We start from the raw sequence: 25,093 nt of genomic DNA on the forward strand, positions 1-25,093 counted from the left end.
CAATTATTGAATAAAAATTATATATCGACAGAATAAATTGTGAGTTTCTCGATGACTGAAACCAATTGCTAGAGGGTTAGACACTGTAGATTTATTTTTTTGGTAATTTTAGAACTCAGGATCGAACGGATATAACGAAAAAGGTCAATAAATGGTACGCGAATCTTGCTTACGTCTTGAATTTTAATCGTTACGCCAGAGTCAGATCTTTTATAATGAGCCTCTTTATAGTTGAGTGAATTTTATCAGGGGTCATCGATGTGTCCAATCTTATCCAATGCAATCCAATCTTATTCTCTCCTGTTCACTCCTTCTGCACGCTCGAAGTAATCGTGCACCTTGTAGACTGCAAGCATTTCAGGTTCTCCGTGTCTCTGCGACCTTGGCATGCATGCTGAACCATGATATAGGTACAGCAATTCACTCTTAGTACCTACTGCTGATGCGATCGATCATTGGATGCTCGTTTTATAGGCGGACAAAAGCTCGATTGGTTTCGGTACGATTGATCTTCGACAAATTTTTTTGCTATTGCAAAATTCGAAATTCAGTTCGAGTACTTGAACTAACCTTTCATTCGATCAGGTGTAATCCAAATTTCGCAGGTCAATTAAAGTTATTTTACGGTTATTTACGCGTCAGTAACAATTAGAAGGCTTTTCAGAAATTGATGGAAAAAAATCGAATATAATTTTGCTGAATTGAAGAAAATTGATTGCAATCATTGTAAGTTTCGAAAAACGAGGAACTCGATCCAGAGAATTAATTCGTACTATATGAATAACCGAATGCCCAAAGTCGATACAGTTTTGTATAACAATATTGTTCCCGTGTTCCGCATTGCATCGATTCAAAGCCTGAAATGAATCTGACAAAAAGGCTTGTTCTTCATCTAAGAGCATGACGCACTTATACAACCGCTTTCGAATCCTCGTTTTATATCACAGTATTTAACCTGTACAAGCTACTCTAAGAAGAAGAAGAAGAAGAAGAAGAAAAGCTCCTCTCCCAGCTCGACGAACAAGACCATGAGTCGACGGCTAATACGTCGCGGCTTACTTGTTGCACAGCGGTATTACACATACATACCTATACATGTATATATACACACACACACGGATATGCCGAGGGATAAACCCGCGTGGTGGAGGTCCAGGTTCGACTCCAGAAACTGAAACGTGTTTTGTGGAATGTTGTCCGGTCTCTTGTCCGCAGCGTCGATCCGATCCGCCTGAACGATCCTTATACCCTGCCATGCCACCGACCCCTCCTCGCCCCCCGTAACTCAAGATTCGCGTTTCGCCGATTCACTTGTTCCTTTTTGGGCTAATTTCGGACCTACACCTTGCCGCCCTCCCCGTAGCTGTCAAGACCCTTAAGCGAGATCGGGCCCGGTTCTTTTACCGCTTCTATATTTAGCTCAACCCGTTTGCAGGGATCTTCGACCGAGATGCAATCTACACGTGAGGTTCTTAGAAGGTGTCTGCCGAATATTTGCTCCCTTATCGCTAGGCGTCGTTTTTGCTAGTTGCTGTCCCAAATTCAGTTTCGTTTGGAAGGTGAACCTTTTAATTCGCATTATGCTTTTTCGTGGGGCGGGGGAGGGGGGGGGGTGATGAATTGGCACGCTTATACTCTTCACCTCTATAATATACAAACAAATCAATCACTCTCTCTCTCGTCACATAACATTGAATTTTTCATGCAATTCAAACTATTTGTCACGACGGTTTCATTACTTATTATCAAGGGCTAAATACTAAAGATGGCGTTATTTTATAATTTGGTACTCGAAAGTGAATTTTATCACTACTCCAACTACTTAATATATTCATGCATATTTGAGATGCAAAAATTTACAAACTATCGAAAGAAGTATTCTCTGTCAGTATACAATTTCTTGTTATTCGTTTATTCGAAAAAGTCCCCCCCCCCTCCATCGGCGAGACTTTCCGTGAAAGATAAAATAGAAAGTAGGTACTGTTCGAGAGAATTTGGCACTACTAAAGTAGTTCGCATAAGAAATTATTTATTTATTTACTCATTCAAATTATTGTTCCTTATTTTCAATTTATTTAATATAAATTCAATCCCAATGAGGAGAAAATTAGAGAATGAATTTTTTCCCTTTGGTGTTAGGAAAGATCGAAATTTTTACCCAAGATAAAAAAGTGATTGTTATTACAAACTTCGAACTTGCATATCCGATTCGAACATGCAGCGGGTAATTATTAGTAATTTTTTTTTTATCTTACAACACAATGGAAGCGAGATCTCTGCGATAGATCTATTGCACGCTGAATCGACATCGAACGGATCATGAGTTTCTAAATATAGTCGATTGAAAAAAAAAAAGAAGAAATCTTCACTTCTTTTGAGAGATCGTGTGTGTGCGATAGTATTTATGTACACACGCAGTATGGTAACTAATGCAAATTCGCGGGTTCTCGCGTATACCGGATTCAAATCGCGAGTCTGCTTTTCCCTGCCTGCCAATATAAGTGGCTGCATGTCTATGGACAAGCATGTGCGTGTGTTTTTCTTAGAAAAGGAGAAGAGATGCGAGTTGGCATAAATTCGTAATTACGCCGCACTGTGTGTGTCTGTGTGTGTGTGTGTGTGTATGTGTTTAACGATCGGTTGCCCATATCCTGCCTATCAGCGAGGTCGTCGCAAGGCTGTACCAACACCGATCGATGGATCGTCGGTTGCATACGAGCAGTGTAATTTTATCCAGTCGAGTTTAGTCGCTGCGTTTGTACCGTTGCAAAGGATTCTCGAGATACCCTATTTCCCTTCTTTGGTATACCAATACCTCGGTACACCTCACTGTATATATAAACTTTTTGCGAAATTTATCTTTAACTTGTTTCAGGTACGGTGAAAAACAGCGAAGAGCTGACAGCCAGGAGCTCAGTGGAATCCAACTCCTCTCTGCCACCGCCTATCAGCTCAAAAAACCCTACCAACAGCTTCTCATTCCCATCACGGTATTCATCGGCATTGAACAGGCCTTCATCGGCGCCGAGTATACTCAGGTAAGAATTATCCCACTTAGCAGCGACGATGCCATGACAACACGTAGACTGGAAGAAGGTAACTGTTAATGAGAATCCAAGGCTAGATCGAGAAACGCGATGCGGATGATTTTTATCAAATTTTTGGCAAGCATCTGCTTGGGCGGAAGCATTCCGGAAGTTTTGACGCAAAGCGCTGATCGGAATACCTTCTTCATTCGGAATAGCTGCATAAGTGTGATCTTGAAAGTCTGATGAACTCAGTGTTAGCGCGCCTTGAAGTGGCGTAGATTTTATCCATGGACGTGTATAAATTGCAGGGAACAGGAGTTGAAACAATTTCGCCATTTACGTTGGTTTTATAAATTGCAAAGATCTTCTAATAATAGTGTATAAGCATGACTGCAGAAGGAACGAGGCTGGCTTTGACTGCACTTTCTAATGCCTTTCGTATACCTCCGCTGCAATAGAGTAAGGCGGATGAATGCATACTTGCACAAGTCCTTGCGCAGAACCACCGTCTTGGATATAAACTGCGGGAAAAGGAGTTGGGCGGATGCCCGTGAATGAGACGAAGAACTTCTTGACTAGAGGGAATTAAATCCCTGCCCGCGTATCTTCGCTCACCACAGGGTGCGTGGCGAGCTGTCGTTCTTTCCCTCTTTGCAAACCTCGCGGAATGTTTGACGGTTTCTGCGGAAATGTCTGCTGGCTTTGTTTCAATTCTTGTAGTCGCGATGTCGTGCGGCCATTCGCTATTGGACTGTTAATCAATTGGCGAAAGACTCTAGTGACAGTGAGCGACATTTCCTGAGCTTTGAAAATTTCACCTTGACAATTCCAAGTTTTACTATTTCATAGAAAATGGGCGAATTCCTTAGGCAGATTGAAAAATTTTTCTCTTGAGGCGGTCCGTGTTATTGTTTAGGAAAATTGAGCGGCATTATACGTGATTGTTTTACGGAAGAAATAGCGTTCTGATAACTTTGTACGTGACTAATGAGCGCTACGTGTCTTCAACCCCCAATTGACGTCCCTGCTGAAAATACTAGTGGCTACGTCAAACGACACTTGTACGGTGTACTTGTTCATCGTTGCGAGCGTGTAGTTAGTTGCCTTTGTTAGAAGTGTATCTAGGTGAAATAACAAACAGTACTCCGATGATTCCAGATAGATATTTTACTGCAAACACAAATTAAATGTCTACAAACCAAGAATGTGTATGCTAGAGCGATGACGGAGTAGAGTGTTAATAAATACGCATTTTTCTTTATATCACACCTGTCGATTAATCGAATTCAACCTGCCGTGTGTATTAGTAGGTAATAACGTTTGGCGAAAATATTGCTTTTGGAGGTCGTTGTGCGCGTAAATATTTACGTTGGTATACTTATAAAGTATTTTCCTTCAACATCACGGAGAATACAATTCTACGCGACATTTTCTTTCGTCGAACAACATGTAATTTTCAGTGTAAACATATCGGACGACGTATACACGCCATGAAATAAACTCGATAGAGGATATCAAGATGGCCGTCGTTCACACGCTTGCGATTTTATTTCCTTGATAATATGGTTTTCGCTGCTCACTGGATATAGATTGCTATTTCAGGCGAAATAAAATGACGGCAAGAATCATTCACGTGGGATTTAACCTTCGATAAAAGTACGGAATCCAAAAATTCTGCTCACGAACGTTCGCATGCGCCTGTAAGACCGCAACTCTTCCGACGCAGGAGCGACGCAGTTAAAAATAAAGGAATTTCGATACTAAAAACGATCACCTTGAGGCGTCCGTCTGTCTTACCCTACTTATAAAGTACCGGCGTGGATTAGCCAGCAGTGGCGCAGCAAATATACTGTAAATCAGAGTTTCTTGTTTATAACCTACTTCCAGCGCAAAATCAGAAGAAGTTGAACGAATAGAAGATTGGCTCTCGACCCGCCACGTCCGTCTGTCTTCTCATTTTCTCCTTTTGCGTGTCTTGGTGGCGCCAGGCCTCGCGATCCTCGTCGGCGGTAACCTCTCCTCGACTCTGCAGGTGGAAGGAGTTACTCGACGGGAGTCTCAGCAGCGTACGGCCGTAGCCTTATCGAGTTTTCTTCTTTCTTTTATTTTCTTGGGTTTCTTTTTATTCCACTTCTTCTTGTTTATCCTCTCATTATTCTTCAACTTCTCGCACGGCGGCCGCGACTCGCGGAACGAACGGAAACCCGCCATCTAACACCGTGTCGACTCGAGTCCGCCGCGCCGGTGCTATTTCGAGCGGTTAAGGAATTACTTGGAAATTGTAAATAAGGTAGGAGAATATATGTACGGTAAAAACCTCCGCATTACTTCACCGCAAATCAAGATGGCCGTACAAGTACACCTTGGTTATCGCTTGTCGATATAACTGCGGGAACTTTATTGCCGGGAATCAACTATATTTCTTTTCTCAAAATACCGGAAATCAACCAGAGATTGATTTGTTGTACAGGAATCACGCTGCTAACAAGAAAAAATAAATATTCGGATAGGATTGTTTATGCAAATGGCAAAAAGTCAGTGATATCAATGAAGGCTGTAGCCTTCCGATACTCCTTTTAGTTCATCAATCATTCGGAACGGATGATCTCACGCATCATCATTGCACGAATAACAATTCATCAGCAACATGGTTCGCTTATACATTACATGGTTTCAAGTTAAACGTCGATCCCAAAAAAGAATTTTCTCTTCCATCCCAAACAGTCAGAGACCTTGAGAGTAGAAAAATTTGACCAAAGGCCGATGATATTCGGTAATTTCCACACGATCATACCAATTGTAACAATTACGAAACAGCCAAGTTTACATCCTCTCAATTTTGTGGGAGTAAACCCCATATCAATGGTCCAAATCCAAAATGCGTTCAGATAGCCTAGAGGACGGGTAAAAGGTCTCTAAAAGGATGTGAAAGCCTTGGATGGAAAAATCCAAAGATCCGGTGCCGGAGGGTTTGAATTAACAAGGTATTCCTTATGATCGGTAAGGAGTAAAGAAGGTTATTTTTAGACCTAGTAACGGTAAACATATTGAAAGTACGTCGATGTCCGGCGCTATTCGAACGCTCTCTTGACTCCTGGCGCAAGGGCGCTCTGAGTGCCAAAGACCGATGGTCTGCACAGTGTGGTGGTGGATGCCGGTCTTTTTCATCAGCTGCACCTTGGCGAGGTTCGAACGACCCGAGGTATAAATAGACCCCGGAATATCTCGTCCTACCGCATCGTATCTCCCAGGTTGCAATGCCTATGGAACGAAGTTACTGGACATGCAACGTACCGCAGCTCGGTGTGCATCAACTTAGCATGCAACTAGTCTTGCAGTCGTTGGTTACGGCGGGATGATGAACAAGTGTGCAACTCACTAACACTACGACTGATCTCATCACCCCTCTACTTTCATCGCGTTACTATCGCTGCTACAGAGCTCCAGCACGAAGTCGAGTGTCTCTCGGATACGCCCAGGACTCCAACAGGGTCGCCACTGCGATAGTTGCCAGCCTGTTGCTAACTGCAGCTACCTTCAGACCAGTACTTGTTCGCGATTTTTTAATCGTCAGACGACTCCAGGCACGCACCTTCCTCTTCTGATGTACCGGACCCTGCAACTTGTCTATGATTCAGCACTACATCCTGCTTCTTCAGTCGATCGACCTTCGTTATACGATCGCTCGTTGTTAGATCTTCGTACCAACTCTAAGATTCTAGTGTCTTTGACGTACGGTATTCTCCAAAATCGCATCTTCTCACGACTTTGATCGGAAGACGATGCGTTTAACGTAAAATTGCACCTACGAGTTGCATATTCATCCATTCGGATCACAACCGCGAATTGAAACTCCTTTACTCTACTCTTTGCTCACCGCGTAGAGGTCGGATTATTCAAGTTACGTAATCGGAATTGCCGTAGGTATTATATCCCTGAACTCGTGATATAATGGAAAAGATTGTAACGGATTGCAATGATAATTATTGGGTACCTCTGGCCTTCTTTTCTTTTCCACACCGTCTGTTATCCTTCGCAACTCCGTACGAGTTCTATATTTTAGACCGTTTTTCTGATGGTTTGCCACCGTTCTGGTTCCTCTTCGATCGAGTTGGACGCGATTCAGCTACCCACGCACTCACAAGGATATGCGTTACGGTCGCGGGGCTGCACCCTGCAGGTTGTCGACGGTGTGGTACTCTTGCGTGACGAAACGCGTTCGCGACTTACATCACTGCCGGAGGCTCTAGTGGGTCGGTCGAGTCCCTGGTTGTTGTTTGCAAAAGCGATATAAAGCGAAAGTTTGCGCGGCCAGCAGCTCAAAGCACTCCTTTAACGCGTTCCTCTCGTACCTACGTGTCTCGATCAAGTATAACAGCCTCGCACTCCCCGCCACTTGTTCGCATTTCAGCTCATAGCAGACAGCATAGCTATTGATCCGATATGCGGTTAACAATAATAACAATGACAATGACAACAACAACAACGTGGGGAATAAGAACTCGAAGGACGAGGGTGTGAGGAGAATTATCATTTTATGAAGTATGGGTATTTCAAAAATGACAAGACGGAAGAATATATCGGCGTTCTTTTGCATGATCGATGATTACGTAAAGATCATGCCGCGAACTCGCCTTCAGCGATATCGCCAAGAGTTTTGCGCCGTTGAGACAACGATGAACGCAATTTTTGTAATTATTATATTCGTGATGATTGAGCATGGTCGCTGCAAAACCAACACCTTAATTACGGTCACGAAACTCTTTGTGTACGTTACGTAAGCTCAAAACGTTAACATTAATCAGTCACTCCGCAGCAGATATAATTCCGTTCCCCTTCAAAAGCTGACGTATACTTACATGTCCGTCTGTCCGACGTCCGTATCGATCTGTCCTGAAAAAATGTTTTAAGCCCGTCAGGCGGAACGGAAAAACGCGGTATTTTAGCACCTAAGATAAGCGAGGTATCGCTGTCTGAAACAGAAAATTCTGAACAGTGTTGAATTAGAAGGAAAAACGATCAGCTACGTATACATGACACTTGTGTTTCATGTTGATCTACATGCATACGTATTTATTTTTTCTTTCAGCGTGAAAAAATAAATTTTAAAACGATACAAAAGCGTGAACTAATATCGATTATACTGTCTAAGTTTTCGTAATACACAAACCGCAACTAGTGATAAATATGCGAGGGAGGTGAGAATAAATAGAGCATCTCTTTGTGCTTTACAAATGGGATGAAACGATCTACTTTGTAAGCTACACGTAGATACTCACGCACGTGTTGGGAAAATATTTGTAATTCAAATTTGCGTAAAACGTTGGTATACACATGACTCACTGTAATATGCTCGTCTTTATCATTGACTTGAGAGTAAGATTGGTTTCAGACGTACGCGTGACTCAACGATCGTCTTCTTGTTTTATATATGAATCATTTTTCCATCTGTTGTCAAACAGAAGTTTACAGCACCTTTTCAAATCCTCGTCACGGTTCATCTTCAGTTATTTTGCACAACATGAATAGGATGAAGCTCCGTTTATAATACAATAATACAATTTTACAGCCGCTGAAGAATCGCGAAGCTGGGATTTCACTCTTCAACTTCTAAGCCGCCAGTGATAAAAATCACACTTTGAATTACGCAATTTTTATCGTGCGATGAACTGATTCGTTATGTTAGTGATTCGTTTATTTCACTGGCGCCTTTTTTTGCGCCGCAAATTTCTCTGCGAACGCTTCTGGCGGGATACCAAATCATTATTAAATACTTGAAGCGCTGTCACTCGAGTCAGAGGCTCAAAAAATGATGTTTCAACGTCACCGTCACTGTCCAATTCTGACGAGCGAAGGCCGCGATGAGTACTCAGGTTTTGGTACCAACAAAGCGGAAGACTAATCAAAGGAAGAACACTTTGCCTCGAGGTATCAGTTGGAAAAACACCGTTTCGTTTCGAAGCGTAATTTCATCTGGATAATCCGACCGACTCTAAAATAAAATTAACCGACTGTAATAACAGGAAAAGAAGTCTCGTGATTTACGACTTGGTTCTTAATTGTACACACTTCAAACTGCCAAGTTCTTCTTGTACCGTAGATAGTCTGAAAAAATTAAATGGACGAATCTGTGTTTCGGTTTCAGGCTTACATATCATGTGCGCTTGGAGTACACAAGGTGGGATACGTCATGATGTGTTTTGGCATCGTGAACGCGTGCTGTTCTCTCCTTTTTGGATCCCTGATGAAGTTCGTCGGAAGACAGCCGTTGATGGCCCTTGGCGCCGTCGTCCACGCCGTTCTTATCGGTGTGCTTCTAGTCTGGAGGCCGCATCCTGACAATCCCTACATTTTCTACACCCTTTCTGGTCTCTGGGGAGTCGGAGACGCCGTTTGGCAGACGCAGGTTAACGGTAAGTTCGCTTCGCAATTATTTATTTAATAAGTTAATGGTCTTTAGCCAGATATTGAAACGATTTTAATATATACGTCGTGCCCACGTGCACACGCTTGGATTGTTAAATGATCTATCGTATTTGTTTATGGTAATTTATCTCGTGATTTTTAAAATTTTTTTATTTCTTATTTCTTCGTCTCTTTCAATTCGTAAGTATTAACTAGAGGTAGAAAAAATTCAGTACATGTATAATAACTGGCGGGATTCTTTTTTGCGAGGTTATTGAGATTAGCTCACTGTATGCCTGCCTTCAATAATACCAGGTACTCATGGTAGCGTGAGACTGAGCCGAGTGGTTCGTATGTATGCAAATTTGGCATTACCATTATGCCCGTTTATCCGCAAGCAGTGGCCATAGACGTCGTTTGTATGCCGGTTGCTCTTCTGTTCCACTCAACCCGGACCTCCACCCGGTTAAAAATCTCTTCTTATAAGTCGAACGGCTAACATCATTAAAATAAGGATGTATCGGGAGTACCTGGTAGGTATAGACGCGTCTAAAAAGCATCGACGCAAACGAGTTATGAGATCATGGCTCGCATAAAGAGCGAATGAATTGAATAAAGACAATCGTTATAACTCTTTTGCGCAGGAAAGAAAATGAAGAAAGCACTAATTTCAAACACAAAAGCAAAATTACCGATGAGACAAAAGAATATATATTATATATTATCCTTTCGACATTATTTCGATGAATAGTCGTCATTTCGTTCGCAAATGAGTTCTCGAAAAGTCGTCTGAGACATTTTTTTTATTCTATAAAGTATTAATTTTTCAATCGTAGACTGTTATATTAATTTTCTTTAATGTCGTTTCTCAATAAACTGTGGCAATGAATAAACACCTCGTTAAAAACGAACGCACAATACACAATAACTTAGCTTCTTTCTTGGTAAAGTGTTGATTATAGAGATCACTTCAGGTGAAATTCACCGTTTTCTATTTGCAATTCAACTTTGCCTGTGCTATAAATTTTTGTAATTCAAAAATTCTTTGGTCAGATTGTACAACTGTGTATTCAAAATGTGACATGAAATTCGTACAATATCATCGTAGGATCATTTTTGCCGTGATCACGACGAGGTTCGTCTCAAGCTTTCTCTCTGCACAGTGACAAGACAAAATTGGGCGTTGAATTTGTTTGGCGAGAAAGTTGTATATCCCCGTACATCCCCACTCGTGACTTTATACGCAACCATTAAATGTAAATCATGAAAATAAAATATTTTCGTTACTCGCCACGTCCGATCATCCGGTTGTACCAAATCTCATTAGTGCTATGAAAAAGCGATGCTCGTAATTTATCAATGGGATTTGAAAGTCGCGAAAGTCCTTTAACCCGACGGTAATTAAAAGACAATCAAACACCATATCCCTGTTCCAAACTTTTCGAAAATCATTCAAAGCGCTGGACCACATATATAGACTGACAAAAAGTGTGGAAATTGATTGCAGCTAATCCTAAGTACGTCCGTTTACGTAACGTCATAACGGTAGGTCGTTCATTCGACGCATGAATTTGAAGCTATAATGATAATGACGTCCGATAGGTGAAAGAAGGAGCACCAGATACACACTTATGACTCGTAGGTATGTACCACCGAGTGATCAGAAGTTACCAGATCCGTGATTTTGAAAGGAACTTAAAAGTCCCCTCACGTACCCGCCTAGACTTCTCGAACAATCTCTGGAGCGCGGCTGCTGAGCTCGAACACCTGTTAGCACTTGGGGGTATAATGATATCCTTTTTTATCGTTTCGAGACCCGCGATCATGCTTGTGTGTTGGTGTAGGTAGCGTAACAGCTATTTTTACTGCTCTCTTCCTGAAACCCCCTTTCCCATAGCTACAAGCCGTTAGTTTGTTAGTGACCTTGATCTCGGTAATGTTTAAGGCAAAAATTTCCGTCGTGAATGTATGTGGATGAAACGTTAGTACCGCCACGCCTCTGTCACGTACTATCAGATTACAAGTAAAAAAACAAGACAAAAAAATAAAATAAATAAAACAGAAACTACATTAATTCTGAGATGATTATCGAAGATCTGTGTCGATTTGATTTTTTCAAGTTCACTAATGGAATACGTGTCGTTTAATATTTCGTCACACAGGTTGACGGTTGATAATTGACACACGTGCGTTTACGAGTTTTTCATACTCTCATGATTTCCGGTCGAAGAATCGTCGAATCGAGCCACAGCTCAAGTTTTGAAAGATTAATAATTCCTTGGGACTTTGACCAATATTTACAGCATATTTTATACAATCTTGTTGCACTTGAATGAAAAATTGTAATTTTTGTTGCAATACTCATTGATATTCTAACGCATATACATACGATATCAAAAATGATTTATTTTCTTGAAAGAGGTTAGGTTTTTATTTGAAATAACATCGAGCAGAATATGCGTACATTTTCATCGGCTGCGATAAAATTTGAACGAACGAGCGTTACATCAATCTTTTAAAAAAGTTTAAAAGTATCTAAGAGAAAAAGAAATAAGATACAGTCCGTTGAATCGACACGTTAACGTTAACGAGAACACGCTTGAAATAATACAATAAAACGTGTCTGTTAATTTATATTCGTTTTCCGCGGTGTCACAACGATTGACTTTGACGCACATTGGCGAGATTATATCCGTTCGTATGATATCGACGCTTAGGCCTAAGGCGCACGCATTTTGATTACAATTTTTTATCATACGTATATGGTATCTGGCCGGACAACGAACCGTGATCACGGACGTACCGAGTTATGCGCGTGCGGTAAGAGCGTTTATTACTTATTATACCGCTAAAAACTTTCTAAACGTCAATCAACGATCAGCGTATCGACGATGAGGCCCGGATTTCCCCGGACCTGTAATACCCTCACCTTCACGGGCATTATACCCGCACCATAGACTATATTAATGCCATATTGTGCACTCTACGCGTGTTCCACATCATCGGTGCGCCTGCGCAATGAGACCGCCATCTAGCGGCAGAAAATATTATATCACTTTCCGGCTTTAGTCGCGAAAATTGGTTTTCATCGCATATTTTCTCGTCTATTCTTATGTCGCATAATATGAGAAAAGTCTGACAGTTTCTTCGAAGCTTTCGTGTCTTTGTATTTGTGTATGATTCATCTAGAACAGTCAGCTGATCACCCAGAGCGACGCCATATTGTTATGAAGATCGTACGTAAGCGTGTGTTCGGTGTATTTGAATTCGTAAAAAAAATTCTTTGGCTATTGTGGGTGGCTTTAGTGATTGAATGATCTACTAAGCTCGGCCATCTTTCCATTAGATATATCTCTGAAGAATTGTGGGTCTCGTGGATACCTTTTTATTATGATATCATATTACCTCAGCGGTGATATCCGTGCCGGTTTTACGGGTGAATGGCGTGTTTTGTCGTCGTTGAATGAGGCGGATATCCGTAAAACTGAAACGCTGTTTTCTCTCTCTCTCTCTCTCTCTCTCTCTCTCTCTCTATCTTCACATACGTATATAATACTGAATTGAACAGCGGCTTTATGCTCATGGCCAATTATACAAAGAGATCCGCTACGTATAACATAACCTAATTGTTCCAATTCCGCGAAGTGTGCAGCTGGTTGTTAAACACCCGTGTATGATCGTTATTGCGGGAATCGATTTTTCTCGTCGAATAATAACACCTTCAAAGAATGTATCGCGTAGGTAACGTGATAGAAATCCGTCAGCATGCAAGCCAATGCCGTGTAACCGTAGGTAGATATATAGATACGTACACCTAGGTACCTATATATAACGCCCAGTTGCATAACTTGACTTCTTTTCCTATCGTTATACTCCGTACCATGCATATTGCCGTATTATGTACATACATACGGTTGTGTGAAATAATCTAGAAGCCAGATTCAATCGGTTAATCCAACGTTGATTATTAAACCGCGTCACCTTTTTTCAATTATTTAATTTTTTACCCCTTACAGTATATATCTCACTCGTAATTGCAATGCAGGATGTTGGTTGTAGGGTATAGACTGTAGAAAATTAACTTGACGTTTACGTAACCGAATAAATAGGCCCTTTTGATTATTTGGTTCTTTTTTTGTTCTTGTATATCAAAAAGCTAAGTAATCAAAGCCACATTTTAGAAATTTATTGCTAATTACTATTACTATTACTATAACTAACTATTCTGAAAGGATATATAATATCTTTTTACTTGCATTCAGTCCGTAACTTTCACGGAAAACGCACTGTGTAATAACAATGGCGATTAAATAATGATTTAAACTCTGTTCAAATTCATTCGATCATCTCGATTTTTTTTTTTTTCTTTTTTCACAACGTCTTTTCTCTTTACTCTTATTTATGTATGATTTTCTTTGTTCTTATCCATTTTTTGCCTTTTCGAAATGACTCAGTAGTACAAAAGAGTAAAGATTCAGGCTAAACGAAACTTATTTTGATTCGATTCCAGATCGTCCATGAAACAAAGAAGCATCAGTAAAGAGAAAATTTTTATAAAAATATACTCCGCGCACAGATGTTTTGACTTTGTATAAAAGAAACGTGAAAAATATAGTGTGGTGAAAAAAAAAAACGATAAAGAAAAACAGAAAACGTAGAACTTTCTTTTCAAAAATTACATTATCAAAATTTTCTACCGAAGGCAAAAAGAGATTCGCGCAGTTTTTCGTCATAGTAAAATTATTCTTTACGGATGTGAATTATACACGCGCGTATTCCATAAGATTAACGATCACCATAGTCGTCAGTTGTACGCTGACACCCACCCACGCCCTGCTGTGCCTATATGATTACAATTATCCTCGAGAGTCAAAGTCTGCCAGATGCGTGTGACTTGCGTGTGTAAAACATATCCGTGGGCCGTGGTATTGAATATTATAGTAGTGCAAGGAAATGGAACCAAATCCCCGTGTACATGAATGTTGTATGTTGGTATGTATGCATTGCGTAGACGAGAGATTGTTGAACGTAAAGACTGCAAGAAAACAAATGAAAAAGAAAAACGCGAGATTTATTCCGTCCGTATACTAAACAAGTGCTAATATATACCGATACCTACATAAGTGGGGGGGGGGGGGGGGGGGGGGGGATTTTTTCATCTACAAAGGAGAATTTCGTTACACGTATGACGTTGGGTCTGTATAGAAAAATTCTCATTTTATTTCGATAGTTTTTTTTCTCGTCTTTTTTTTTGTAACTTGTTGTTGTCCTAATTTGAATGTAACGTATCTACTCTACCAGGAATTCAATAACCAATCATGAACGGGGCAGAAAAAAAAAGAAAAATTGACAGACACGATAGTCGTTTGGATTATCATTAACGTTATAATAATTATCTAGTGACAGAAAAATTGATTTGACTCCGCGTAATGTTGGCACTTTGGCTAAAAGGTGAAAAGATAAATAGGGTGGAAATAATATAAGTATAGTAGAAGTAGAGGAGTCATGTGGTACAAAAGTAACGTCTTTTCAATGTAATTGGTTGAATTTTTTTTTTTTTTTTTTTTGTTTGTTGGTTTTCTTTCTTTATTATTTAGACCTTAAGTATCATGAAATGCGAAAAGAATAGAAAATATCGAATTTTTATAGGTATTATAATTCAGACGGACGCTACTAAGCCACAGAATGGAGATGAAAACTGACGTATAATAACATGTATAATAATCTTTAGACAACCGTCAGGCACTATTCTAACCATACGTATATTCCGTGGTAGTATTGTTGGTTTTAAACGAAAGGCAGGTCAAGGATGGTAAATTCCTCTCGTTGTAGCTCATCAACGCGTCTGCACGGCCAGTTCGTTGTGAAGATGCTGACTTTATTTTTCATCCTTTTTATTCCACTTCGTTTTTTTTTTTTTTTTTTTTTTTTTTTTTTTGTTTATCTCCTCTCAAAATATATTCACCAGACAGCCTCGAGCACGCCACTAGACAAAGAATGCTGATTAGGAATGCCTTGCTCATCCTTTCGCAGCCTGGGTCCGATTCAAACTGCGGAATTAAACATTGCATTGGCTTTATCGCGTTCTACCAAGATCGACAGAATATACCTACTGGTACTCTTGCAATTAGTTGTCCTTTGTGAACGTTGATACTGAGGGGAAAAAAAGGTGAAAAAAAAAGGAAAAAAGAACACGATCTACGTACTTGACGTGCGGGTAAGGAGTACTTATTACCGGAAAAGAAAACAAGGCAAAAATATGGCGGGAAACTATTTACCGTTTGCCACATTGTACATTCATTTTATTATTCAACTCTTTATGCAAATCGTATTCCACGCGGTAAATATATAATATATGTAATTTTTATCTTTTTCTTTTTGTTTTCTACTTTTTTTTTTATTTTTATTTTATTTTATTTCTTTTTTGAGAAGTTTTCTTTCTCTCTCTTAACGACCATCTTCTTGGTCACGGTTAATACAGCGCGGTTACAAAGTAATTGCTTAATTTCCATAAATCTTGACATGGAATATTAAATATCTCGAGTCGAATGTCGAGAGCGCGGGATATGCTCATGATTCGAGGTGACAGAACTCACTATTCATCCTAACAACCGTGAGGTTTCGACATTAGACATTTTGTTGCGGAACGAAACTCGGAGCCAAATAACCTCAGGGACCCTCGCATATGGCTTGGTAACAGCGGATGAGACTCGTACCGCAAATCGTGTGGAAGCCTATATATTCCATAATTGGTACTTTGGGTCTCCTTGGTCATCTTTTAGTCTCGGGGTCACGACTGGGTCTCGCTATAATCTTCCTTTTCTTTTTTCATTAGTCAATTTTTGTATTCCTATTTGGCTAATTCACTTCACCTACATATCACTGGATACCGGAAGGAACGTTCGTGATCTTTCAATGCCTCAAACTTCGTCCCCTTCGCGTTTACAATTTCACGGAACACGGTTAATTATAATGGACAAATTTTTATTCCCATCATTAAATCGTTGAATGAAATTTTAGCGATAAAAAAGGAAAGAAAATAAAAAAAGAAATGTACGAGGCTATACTGAAAAACCGCAAATTATAAATTCTTTTTACACTTACATTATATTTTGAATGTTTCGAAGAATTCCAAGTTTCGAGTGTTTCTTCAAATACATATGTATGATTATTATGTGTTAAACGAAGTGTGTAATATTTGGATACTTTTCATTTTGTTAATCTATTTTTTTTATTTTTTATCGACAAATCGTGGGAAACGATTCTGCAATACTACATCGATAAACATTTGAGAAAAAGTGGGCGACCTTCGTATGAAATTTGTTGATGTATCATGTGTCATGTGTGTACACACACTGCAACTGCGTAACGTAATAAATAATATTCCAAATTAAGGATGTCTTGAGTGTACAGTTTGCTCAGAAATTTCTCAAACAAATAGTATAATCTTGGAGTAAGAAAAAAGTGAATAAATCGTAAATTCAAAAGACGCTAACATTAATGTAGTTTGTATTAATTTCGTTCTGAATTATACCTAATTTTACTAGATTCTTCATTTTGCATCATGGCCAATTGAAATCTATGCCTTTAAGATATCGTCTGGTTTATTGAAAAAAATATAAAATAGCATCAGAAAGTATATTTATATATATATATATATATAGGTATAATAAATCGCGTGAAATTTTTACATTTTAAATATGATATAATTATTTGCGACGATCGTTGATGTGACGAAGTATAAAAAAAATACGTTCAAACAGTTGTCAGAGAAGGATTATAAGCTTGATTACCTAAAAAGAAATCTCGTCTTCTAATTTCGTATTTTTGATTTTCGATTTCCAGGACTTTACGGAACGTTGTTCAGGCGCAACAAGGAGGCTGCCTTCTCAAACTACCGTTTGTGGGAAAGTGCAGGTTTCGTTGTGGCCTACGCTTACAGCACACATTTGTGCGAGCGCATGAAGCTCTACGTGATGCTGACGGTCCTTTTCCTCGGTGTTATCGGCTACACAATAGTCGAGCTGCTTCACAGGCGCAAACAGAAGAGACGCAAGGCGTTGGCCGAGGATCCAAAATCAGCCCAGGCTCAGGCTGAGGCCAACAAACCCGAGGAGACCGACGACGAGAAGGACGACATAGACGACGACATAATCATCACCCACCTCTGAGTAATGGATAATGAGTGAAAGAGAAAAACAAATAATAAATAATAAATAATAATAAATAATAATAATAATAATGAGAAGATAAAAAAGAAACGAGTATATAATACATGCGTACATAATTGATCGTTGTATACTCATAAACAAACAAACACACGCGCACGATTATTCGAACAATTATACACACCGCATGTATAATATTTTATTTATATATACCTATGTGTACCCCACACGCATATTTATATATGTGCACCACTTGATAAAGAAACCCTGACGCGATTTTATTCTACGCATTATCGTCGTCATCACCATCATTATCGTCATTGTCGTCGTAGTCGTTGTCGTTGTTACAATCATCATCGCTATCTTCATCTTCATTATCGTTGTCATTATCGTCATTGTGTCATTCCCGGCATTCATGATGTGCGTTATTAATTAAGAGGCAGTTTTTCCGCGCCTATATTTACGGCTCCGTTTCCACGCAGCCTCGGATTAATCTCAGGCCGCGATTATGATCAGTATTTCGTACATATATATATATATATATATATATATATATATATATAGAGAGAGAGAGAGAGAGAGAGAGAGAGAGAGAGAGGGGGGGAGGGAGAGAGAAGAAAAAAGGTAAATGAATAAATGAAAAAATGTATTTTCTTCGGTGTTACACGAGAATTGTTGTTATATGTATATTATAGTTAGACATACATACTATATATACTCATTTTCACTGTCAATCACGATTGCAGGTAATATTATTTGCTTAGAGTCAAATATCGCTTTATTCATCGCTATGAAAACGAAATAAACATTTGTTTCTTATTTGTTCTCTGTTCTTTCATCAGTCTGCAACTCGTCGAATCCTTGACGAGTCGACGACACAGCTTTATACACAATACGAAATTACAAACGAGATTCGTACATTGTCTAAGAATTTAATTTCGACGTGTACCTAACAAGGTGTATCAAAGAGATGGATGGAGGTAATCAAAATTCATTGCACTGTTCTTCAATCGTAACACCAAATACCGAGATATCTTTCTTTCTTTTTTTTTTCATCTTTTACCTCATCTTAAAGCATTGACAAAATATATATGTATACATATATATCTATATATATCAAACGAGGTGCTCTAACAAGAAAACAAATATCACTGCTACACCGTGTGATAAAATTTGACATTGTGTCGGTTAACCAGAATCCGAGTATGAAAATAAGGCCGGAGAAGGAGTGGAGAGGAGACCGTAAATGTATATCTTCTCGTTCCAAATCCCAATCGCAAATCATGGTTCGATTGACGATCCTTAGAGAAAGATAGAAGAGAAAGAGAAGGAAAACCACTCGCGCAGGTGTCTAGTGTACGTACGATAAGTACTTGCGGTAAAAGAGGAATGCGAGAACACGACCTGCGAATAAAATAAATAAATAAAAACCGTGTAACACTATTAGATGGATACGACAGTCGGCCAATTCGCTGATCTAAATCCCACGATTATTCCCCATCTCTCTTTCTCTTCGTCCGATTCTCTCTCGGTACGTACGCGCGATACGATCTCTCAAAACTCCGAGGCTCTGCGAAATAATTATAGTGAAGAAAAAGAAGGAACAAAAAAAAAAAAAAAAAGAAAGAAATAGTTTGAAAAAAAGCAACGCCGTCACGCTCGTCCGTGGTGATGGTCGCAGAATCGAGGCCACGAGAGATTCGATTTTGGTACTTCATCGAGTAGGCAGCAGCAGCAGCATCGCGTTGGGAGTCAAGCAATAAACTTCGTCCTCGTAGATTGACGGCTGATTGTAATTGACGAGACGCGACGCGGAGGAAAGGCGAATGAATTGTTCGGCTCTCAACGCGGAAGCGACCAGCGGCTGTCTGCTGGATACCTTCTTCGTCTTTACCCGCATGACCTTAGGGAGAAAAACGCCAGAGGCTATTTGGCGCAACATCCGTGCTTCTGGGTTGCAAAATTGATGAAACAATAAACAAAAAAAAAATACACACACACAAGACACAAAACAAGCAATAAGTAAAAATCTAGATCTTTGAAACTCCGATTCAGTCGGATCTCGAAATCGTTTCATTTCACCGCGGGACGCTGCAAAAAGCAGCACAGTTTCTATACCTACGTCTACGTTCTCGAATTTTTTTTTTTTTTATTTCTATTATTTATTATTTCCGTTCTCTTTTTTTTAATCTCGCGATAATATCTTTCGAACCAGTTTTATTTTTTGGCCATCTTAAATCCGTTACAATAATTAACATCGACTCTGTATTTCGTACCTACTCGAGTACGTGTACGCATCAATGCCTTCATGATGCTGCGGAATCTTAACGCTGGAGAATGGAACGGACAGCAGCGCCTCGGGCATAGCTGCGATAGATTGGAACAGTCGGTTCTTTCCTCCCTTCGACTCGCTTCAAGAATATAGATAGAGGATTCTTGGAGTTTCGATTGAAATTGTAGAATTTATGTGGACGGCTTACGCTTCCTGGAATTCCGTTTATCTAACTTGGAAGTTAGTTTTTATTTCTACTATTTCCCTTTATTTTAATTTTTTTGGTTTTTTCCTCAACCAACTTTATCGTCTCGGGTTACTATTACTCTCGTTTCGATACCAGTTTTAACTTATATGAAATATATAATGTAGACATAAATCTCGTTACTCTTCTCTACGTGGGAATAAAGAACGAAATCTCAAAATCATTTCTTTACAATTATACGTCACGATTCGAGTAGACTACTTGTTCATATTTTCATTTACTCTTTTTTTTTTTTTTCTATTTAACTCTCCAATTTCGCGGCAGGCGGCTATAATAGCTGCGAGAAATTGAATATAAAGTATACACGATTTCGCGTTACGAAATATATAATCCACGGGACGAGTTTGTCGGTTTTTTTTCTTCATGTTACAGACTGCAGCAGTAATGAATCGTCTATCCTTCTTCATGACGCAACTCAATAAAGAGAGGCAGAGAGAGATAGATAGATAGATAGCTAGAGAAAATTGAGAGAAAGAGAGAGAGAGAGAATACATGTGATAGACAACATTCCTGAAACCTGTGTCCCATTCTGGTCCTGATGTTTTTTTTTTTTTCTCTACCGAATTCCCGGTCGATTTCGATATTCATTTTTCGACTTTTATAGTTTGACGATTACGCAAACGTCGAATTTTGCCACTGGAAGTAATGCACGCAATATTTTATGTTTTATCTAACTTTACGTAATGAATCTGAATTTAAGCTCGACGATGAATATCAATCGATTTGATCTGAACTGAACATAATTTAACTGCTTTCAGACTTGTATTAAAATTATTTTACATTCAGAAGTGCATGAGCTACGGTTTAAAATAATTGATAATAGGCTTGTGCCTGTATACGATATACGGATATTCTGACGACCTATAAGTTGTTTTAAAAGGTTCGAGAACTCGGATCGTGGTATAAAATCTGGAGATAACGCGTCCTGTAATAATATTAATAATAATAATCATCATTAATAACGTATATCGTTCAGATTTGCACCTCACATATTTCGCTCATTATTATCGATTTATTATATAGCCGTATATTATCGTAGTATCGAAATAGGTATGTACATATATACAATACATATATACAACAAATCCTGAATAATTTTCATTATTCACTTCCATAGAACGGATGTATGAGCGCACGATTAATTATATCATATCAAAAGCACGAACAAATAATCGTAAACAATTTAAGATTGGTCAAAAAAAAAAAAAAAAAAGGAAGAAAAAAAGAAACAACTCTGTATTACAGATACGGTGAATTATATTTTCACAATTGTTCAAAATAGCAAGGATGAATTTTACATTGTAGAAGTAAAAAATAAAGATATTATCTTTGGTCAATGTAGCAAAAAACTCATGATGCTGGTCATTTCGCGTACAGACTATTTTCTGATCACATATAACTTCAGCGGATATTCTTCGAATCTCATTGTCAGTTATTTTCTTAGCCATGGTATGTTTGCCGTATACGATAGACACAAATTGTTGAAGTGTCTCCCTTACGAGAGCGATCAAGAGTAGCAGGTGCAACATTTTGTTGTTATTATAACTATGATTACTATATCTCTAAAGTAAAATAGGTGTAAAGTATAATAACCATAATAATAATCTTAATGTTATTCATAGTTATTCACACATGCGCACGCTCGTATACGCATTATGTGCACGTAATTGGTGAATATTATTAAACATACATAGACACACACACATATATATATATAATGTTAGATGTAAAGATATATACATACTATATTTATATCTATACCTAAGTATATTAACGCGCCCTAATATAAGTATGGACGTGCGTGCGCATGTCTGCTGCGTATACATAGAATAAACAATTTCGTTGATAAGTCTAAAGGCGCGTTGAGGGGCTGAGATTCACTTCCTTCCGGCTTATCTTCAGCTTATTTCTTTTTCGAAGTGGCGACCGATGATTTTATGTTTGTTAATAATTTTGCATTGTTGTTTTGTCTGTATGAAATACGATACACGTCATGTGCAGCCGGAATGCATAGATCGAAAAAGTATCCCCTTTGGTCGCCGCTTCTCTCACAGGCAAAAAGTTGCTAACAATGAGATTATCTGACCATCGTTACAACCGATACACTTTATACTTGCGTAAGAATATGTACGAAATTCAGAAAAACCTTTAAGTTGAATTACGTTATACATGTTATATATACATACATATGCATACATATATATATAATCCATAATTTAGCTCGTATCATATGAGATAATGCTGTGCTGCAACTCGCGTGCTGGCTCTCATAAGCTTTGTACAGTACATATATTATATAGGTTATATACGTACATAGGTGAACTATGAATGAAGAAGTTGCGTATATTAATGAATTGTTGCATATACTCTACCACAGGAATACTATTGTTGATGTTACGAATAAGATTATTGTTATAAGAATTATTGTTTGACTATTATTTTAGCTATTAATACCATTACGATGATTACTCTTACTCTTAATATTATTGTTATTATGAATATTATTATGATACTATTATGAAATATCTGTTAGATGATGTTAGACAAATATCATTTTATCAAATGGTAGAAAAAGTATACGCTGGTCATTGACTTATCCCTAATCACACGTCATAAACTCCTATTTCCCTACCACATGTTTAAATCTCTAGTCACTGTGGCTTGTCACCTTCTTGTAATTACTAATTCGATAATTCACGTCATGACAACGTTCCGAAGATCAATTGTAGTTCTGTTAAAAGCCAGGACACTTTTGGGTCAATGTCGTCAGAGGATTGAGCAGGCTTTCATTTTCTCAGAAAATATTTTCTCTCAGAGAAACTTACCATAAGCGGAAGCGTTTCGGAGTTCCTTGTTCTGCGATTTTCAAGGCAAAATTTCTCTTTTTGTCGATGTTGGATTGGATAATTCGTTCGGGACTAATTTTAGCCCAAGGAATTTGAAGCAAAAGACCATAAGCTAAGGAGCGACAAAGGGGACGGAGTTTTGGGGAGATCCGAATTTTGATCGGCAAATCGCAATAGGCTGAGACTGGATGCGATCCATTCGTCTCGCAAATTACGCGCGAAACGTGCATCAACTAATCAATTCCAGCATTTTTTTTATTCGTAAACCTTGTCGAAATGTCTGAAGGCGTATTAGTGTTAGTAATAGTAATCATTATGATACACATCAATGTCGGAGACTGATCAGAATGATCTGTCTCGAACAAGTGAAACAGTGACAAAGAACAAAACCATAATCCCATGAAAAATGAATCCGAAAATACTATTCGAGAACAGGAATATAATGATTTAGTGATAAACAGTACAAATGTGGATGAGGGGACTGAACAGAAGGTCAGACAACATAGCGAGTAACTTCCACACCCCTGACCGCAACTAAAGAAATATCCTTACTATCGGGGAATAGGGTTTTATCGTGTAAGAATTGATTTAGACGGCCATTTCAGGCAAGATGGACCCCGAAACTAAAAAATCGCATCAACAGAAATGCGGGGCTAGCGAAAGGAAAACTACGGTGAAAATCATCGGTCTGTCGGATGTAACATTTGAGGGATTACTCGCAGCATATTCGGACTGCGCTTACTCGATTTCTCTCGCAAGATTACGTCGGAATAGTGCCTCACGGAATTAATTGCAACACTTTTCGTAGTCGTCGAAATTTTCGCCAAAAATCCAAAGGGGTTAGCCTTACTTATTGGGTCAATTTCTGAGCCGAAAATTTCGCGTCTCAGAATCGATTCGTATGACACTCTCTAGACTAATTCGACCGCCAGGAACTCAAAAAACACATGAAAAATAGCGTGGGACCAACAGCAGAGAAATGACGGCAAAAATCTGCAGTTTTTTGGCTGTAACTTTGCAGGCGTTGCTCGCAGCGTATTGGGACTGCGCTTCATCGATTTCTCTCGCAAAATTACGTCGGAATAGTGCCTCTTGAAATTATTTGCAGCACTTTTCAAAGTCGTCGAAATTTTCGCCAAAAATCCAAAGGGGTTAACCTTACTTTTTTGGTCAATTTCTGAGCTGAAAATTTCTCGACTCAGAATCGATTCGTATGACCCTTTCTAGACTAATTCGACCCCCAGGAACTCAAGAAACACATGGAAAATAGCGTGGGACCAACAGCAGAGAAATGACGCAAAAAATCTGCAGTTTTTTGGCTGTAACTTTGCAGGCGTTGCTCGCAGCGTATTGGGACTGCGCTTACTCGATTTCTCTCGCAAGATTACGTCGGAATAGTGCCTCACGGAATTCATTGCAACACTTTTCGTAGTCGTCGAAATTTTCGCCAAAAATCCAAAGGGGTTAGCCTTACTTATTGGGTCAATTTCTGAGCCGAAAATTTCGCGTCTCAGAATCGATTCGTATGACACTCTCTAGACTAATTCGACCCCCAGGAACTCAAAAAACACATGAAAAATAGCGTGGGACCAACAGCAGAGAAATGACGGCAAAAATCTGCAGTTTTTTGGCTGTAACTTTGCAGGCGTTGCTCGCAGCGTATTGGGACTGCGCTTCATCGATTTCTCTCGCAAAATTACGTCGGAATAGTGCCTCTTGAAATTATTTGCAGCACTTTTCAAAGTCGTCGAAATTTTCGCCAAAAATCCAGAGGGGTTAACCTTACTTTTTTGGTCAATTTCTGAGCCGAAAATTTCTCGACTCAGAATCGATTCGTATGACCCTTTCTAGACTAATTCGACCTCCAGGAACTCAAAAAACACATGGAAAATAGCGTGGGACCAACAGCAGAGAAATGACGACAAAAATCTGCAGTTTTTTGGCTGTGACTTTGCAGGCGTTGCTCGCAGCCTATTAGGACAGCGCTTAATCGATTTCTCTCGCAAAATTACGTCGGAATAGTGCCTCACGAAATTAATTGCAGCACTTTCCAAAGTCGTCGAAATTTTCGCCAAAAATCCAAAGGGGTTAACTTTACGTTTTTGGTC

At 39.1% G+C, this 25,093-nt stretch overlaps 1 protein-coding gene across 2 annotated transcripts in view; it reads left to right on the top strand.

Annotated features, from left to right (window-relative positions):
* LOC124404020 (UNC93-like protein) overlaps positions 1–19,618 on the top strand; it is a 54,669-nt gene extending 35,051 nt beyond the window's left edge. Inside the window, exons 4-7 of one of the 2 annotated variants that reach the window (XM_046877825.1) lie at positions 2,876–3,038; positions 9,175–9,442; positions 17,280–17,622; positions 19,583–19,618. In XM_046877825.1, coding sequence (XP_046733781.1) covers positions 2,876–3,038; positions 9,175–9,442; positions 17,280–17,605 — 757 coding nt within the window. In that variant the 3' untranslated portion in view covers positions 17,606–17,622; positions 19,583–19,618. Of the gene's footprint in view, positions 1–2,875; positions 3,039–9,174; positions 9,443–17,279; positions 17,626–19,582 lie in introns of those variants that run through there. The other variant, XM_046877824.1, reaches the window with a different exon arrangement.
* Positions 19,619–25,093: the final 5,475 nt, after the last annotated feature.

Source organism: Diprion similis, chromosome 3 (assembly GCF_021155765.1).
Source record: "Diprion similis isolate iyDipSimi1 chromosome 3, iyDipSimi1.1, whole genome shotgun sequence".
In the NCBI taxonomy this organism is placed as follows: Eukaryota; Metazoa; Arthropoda; class Insecta; order Hymenoptera; family Diprionidae; genus Diprion; species Diprion similis.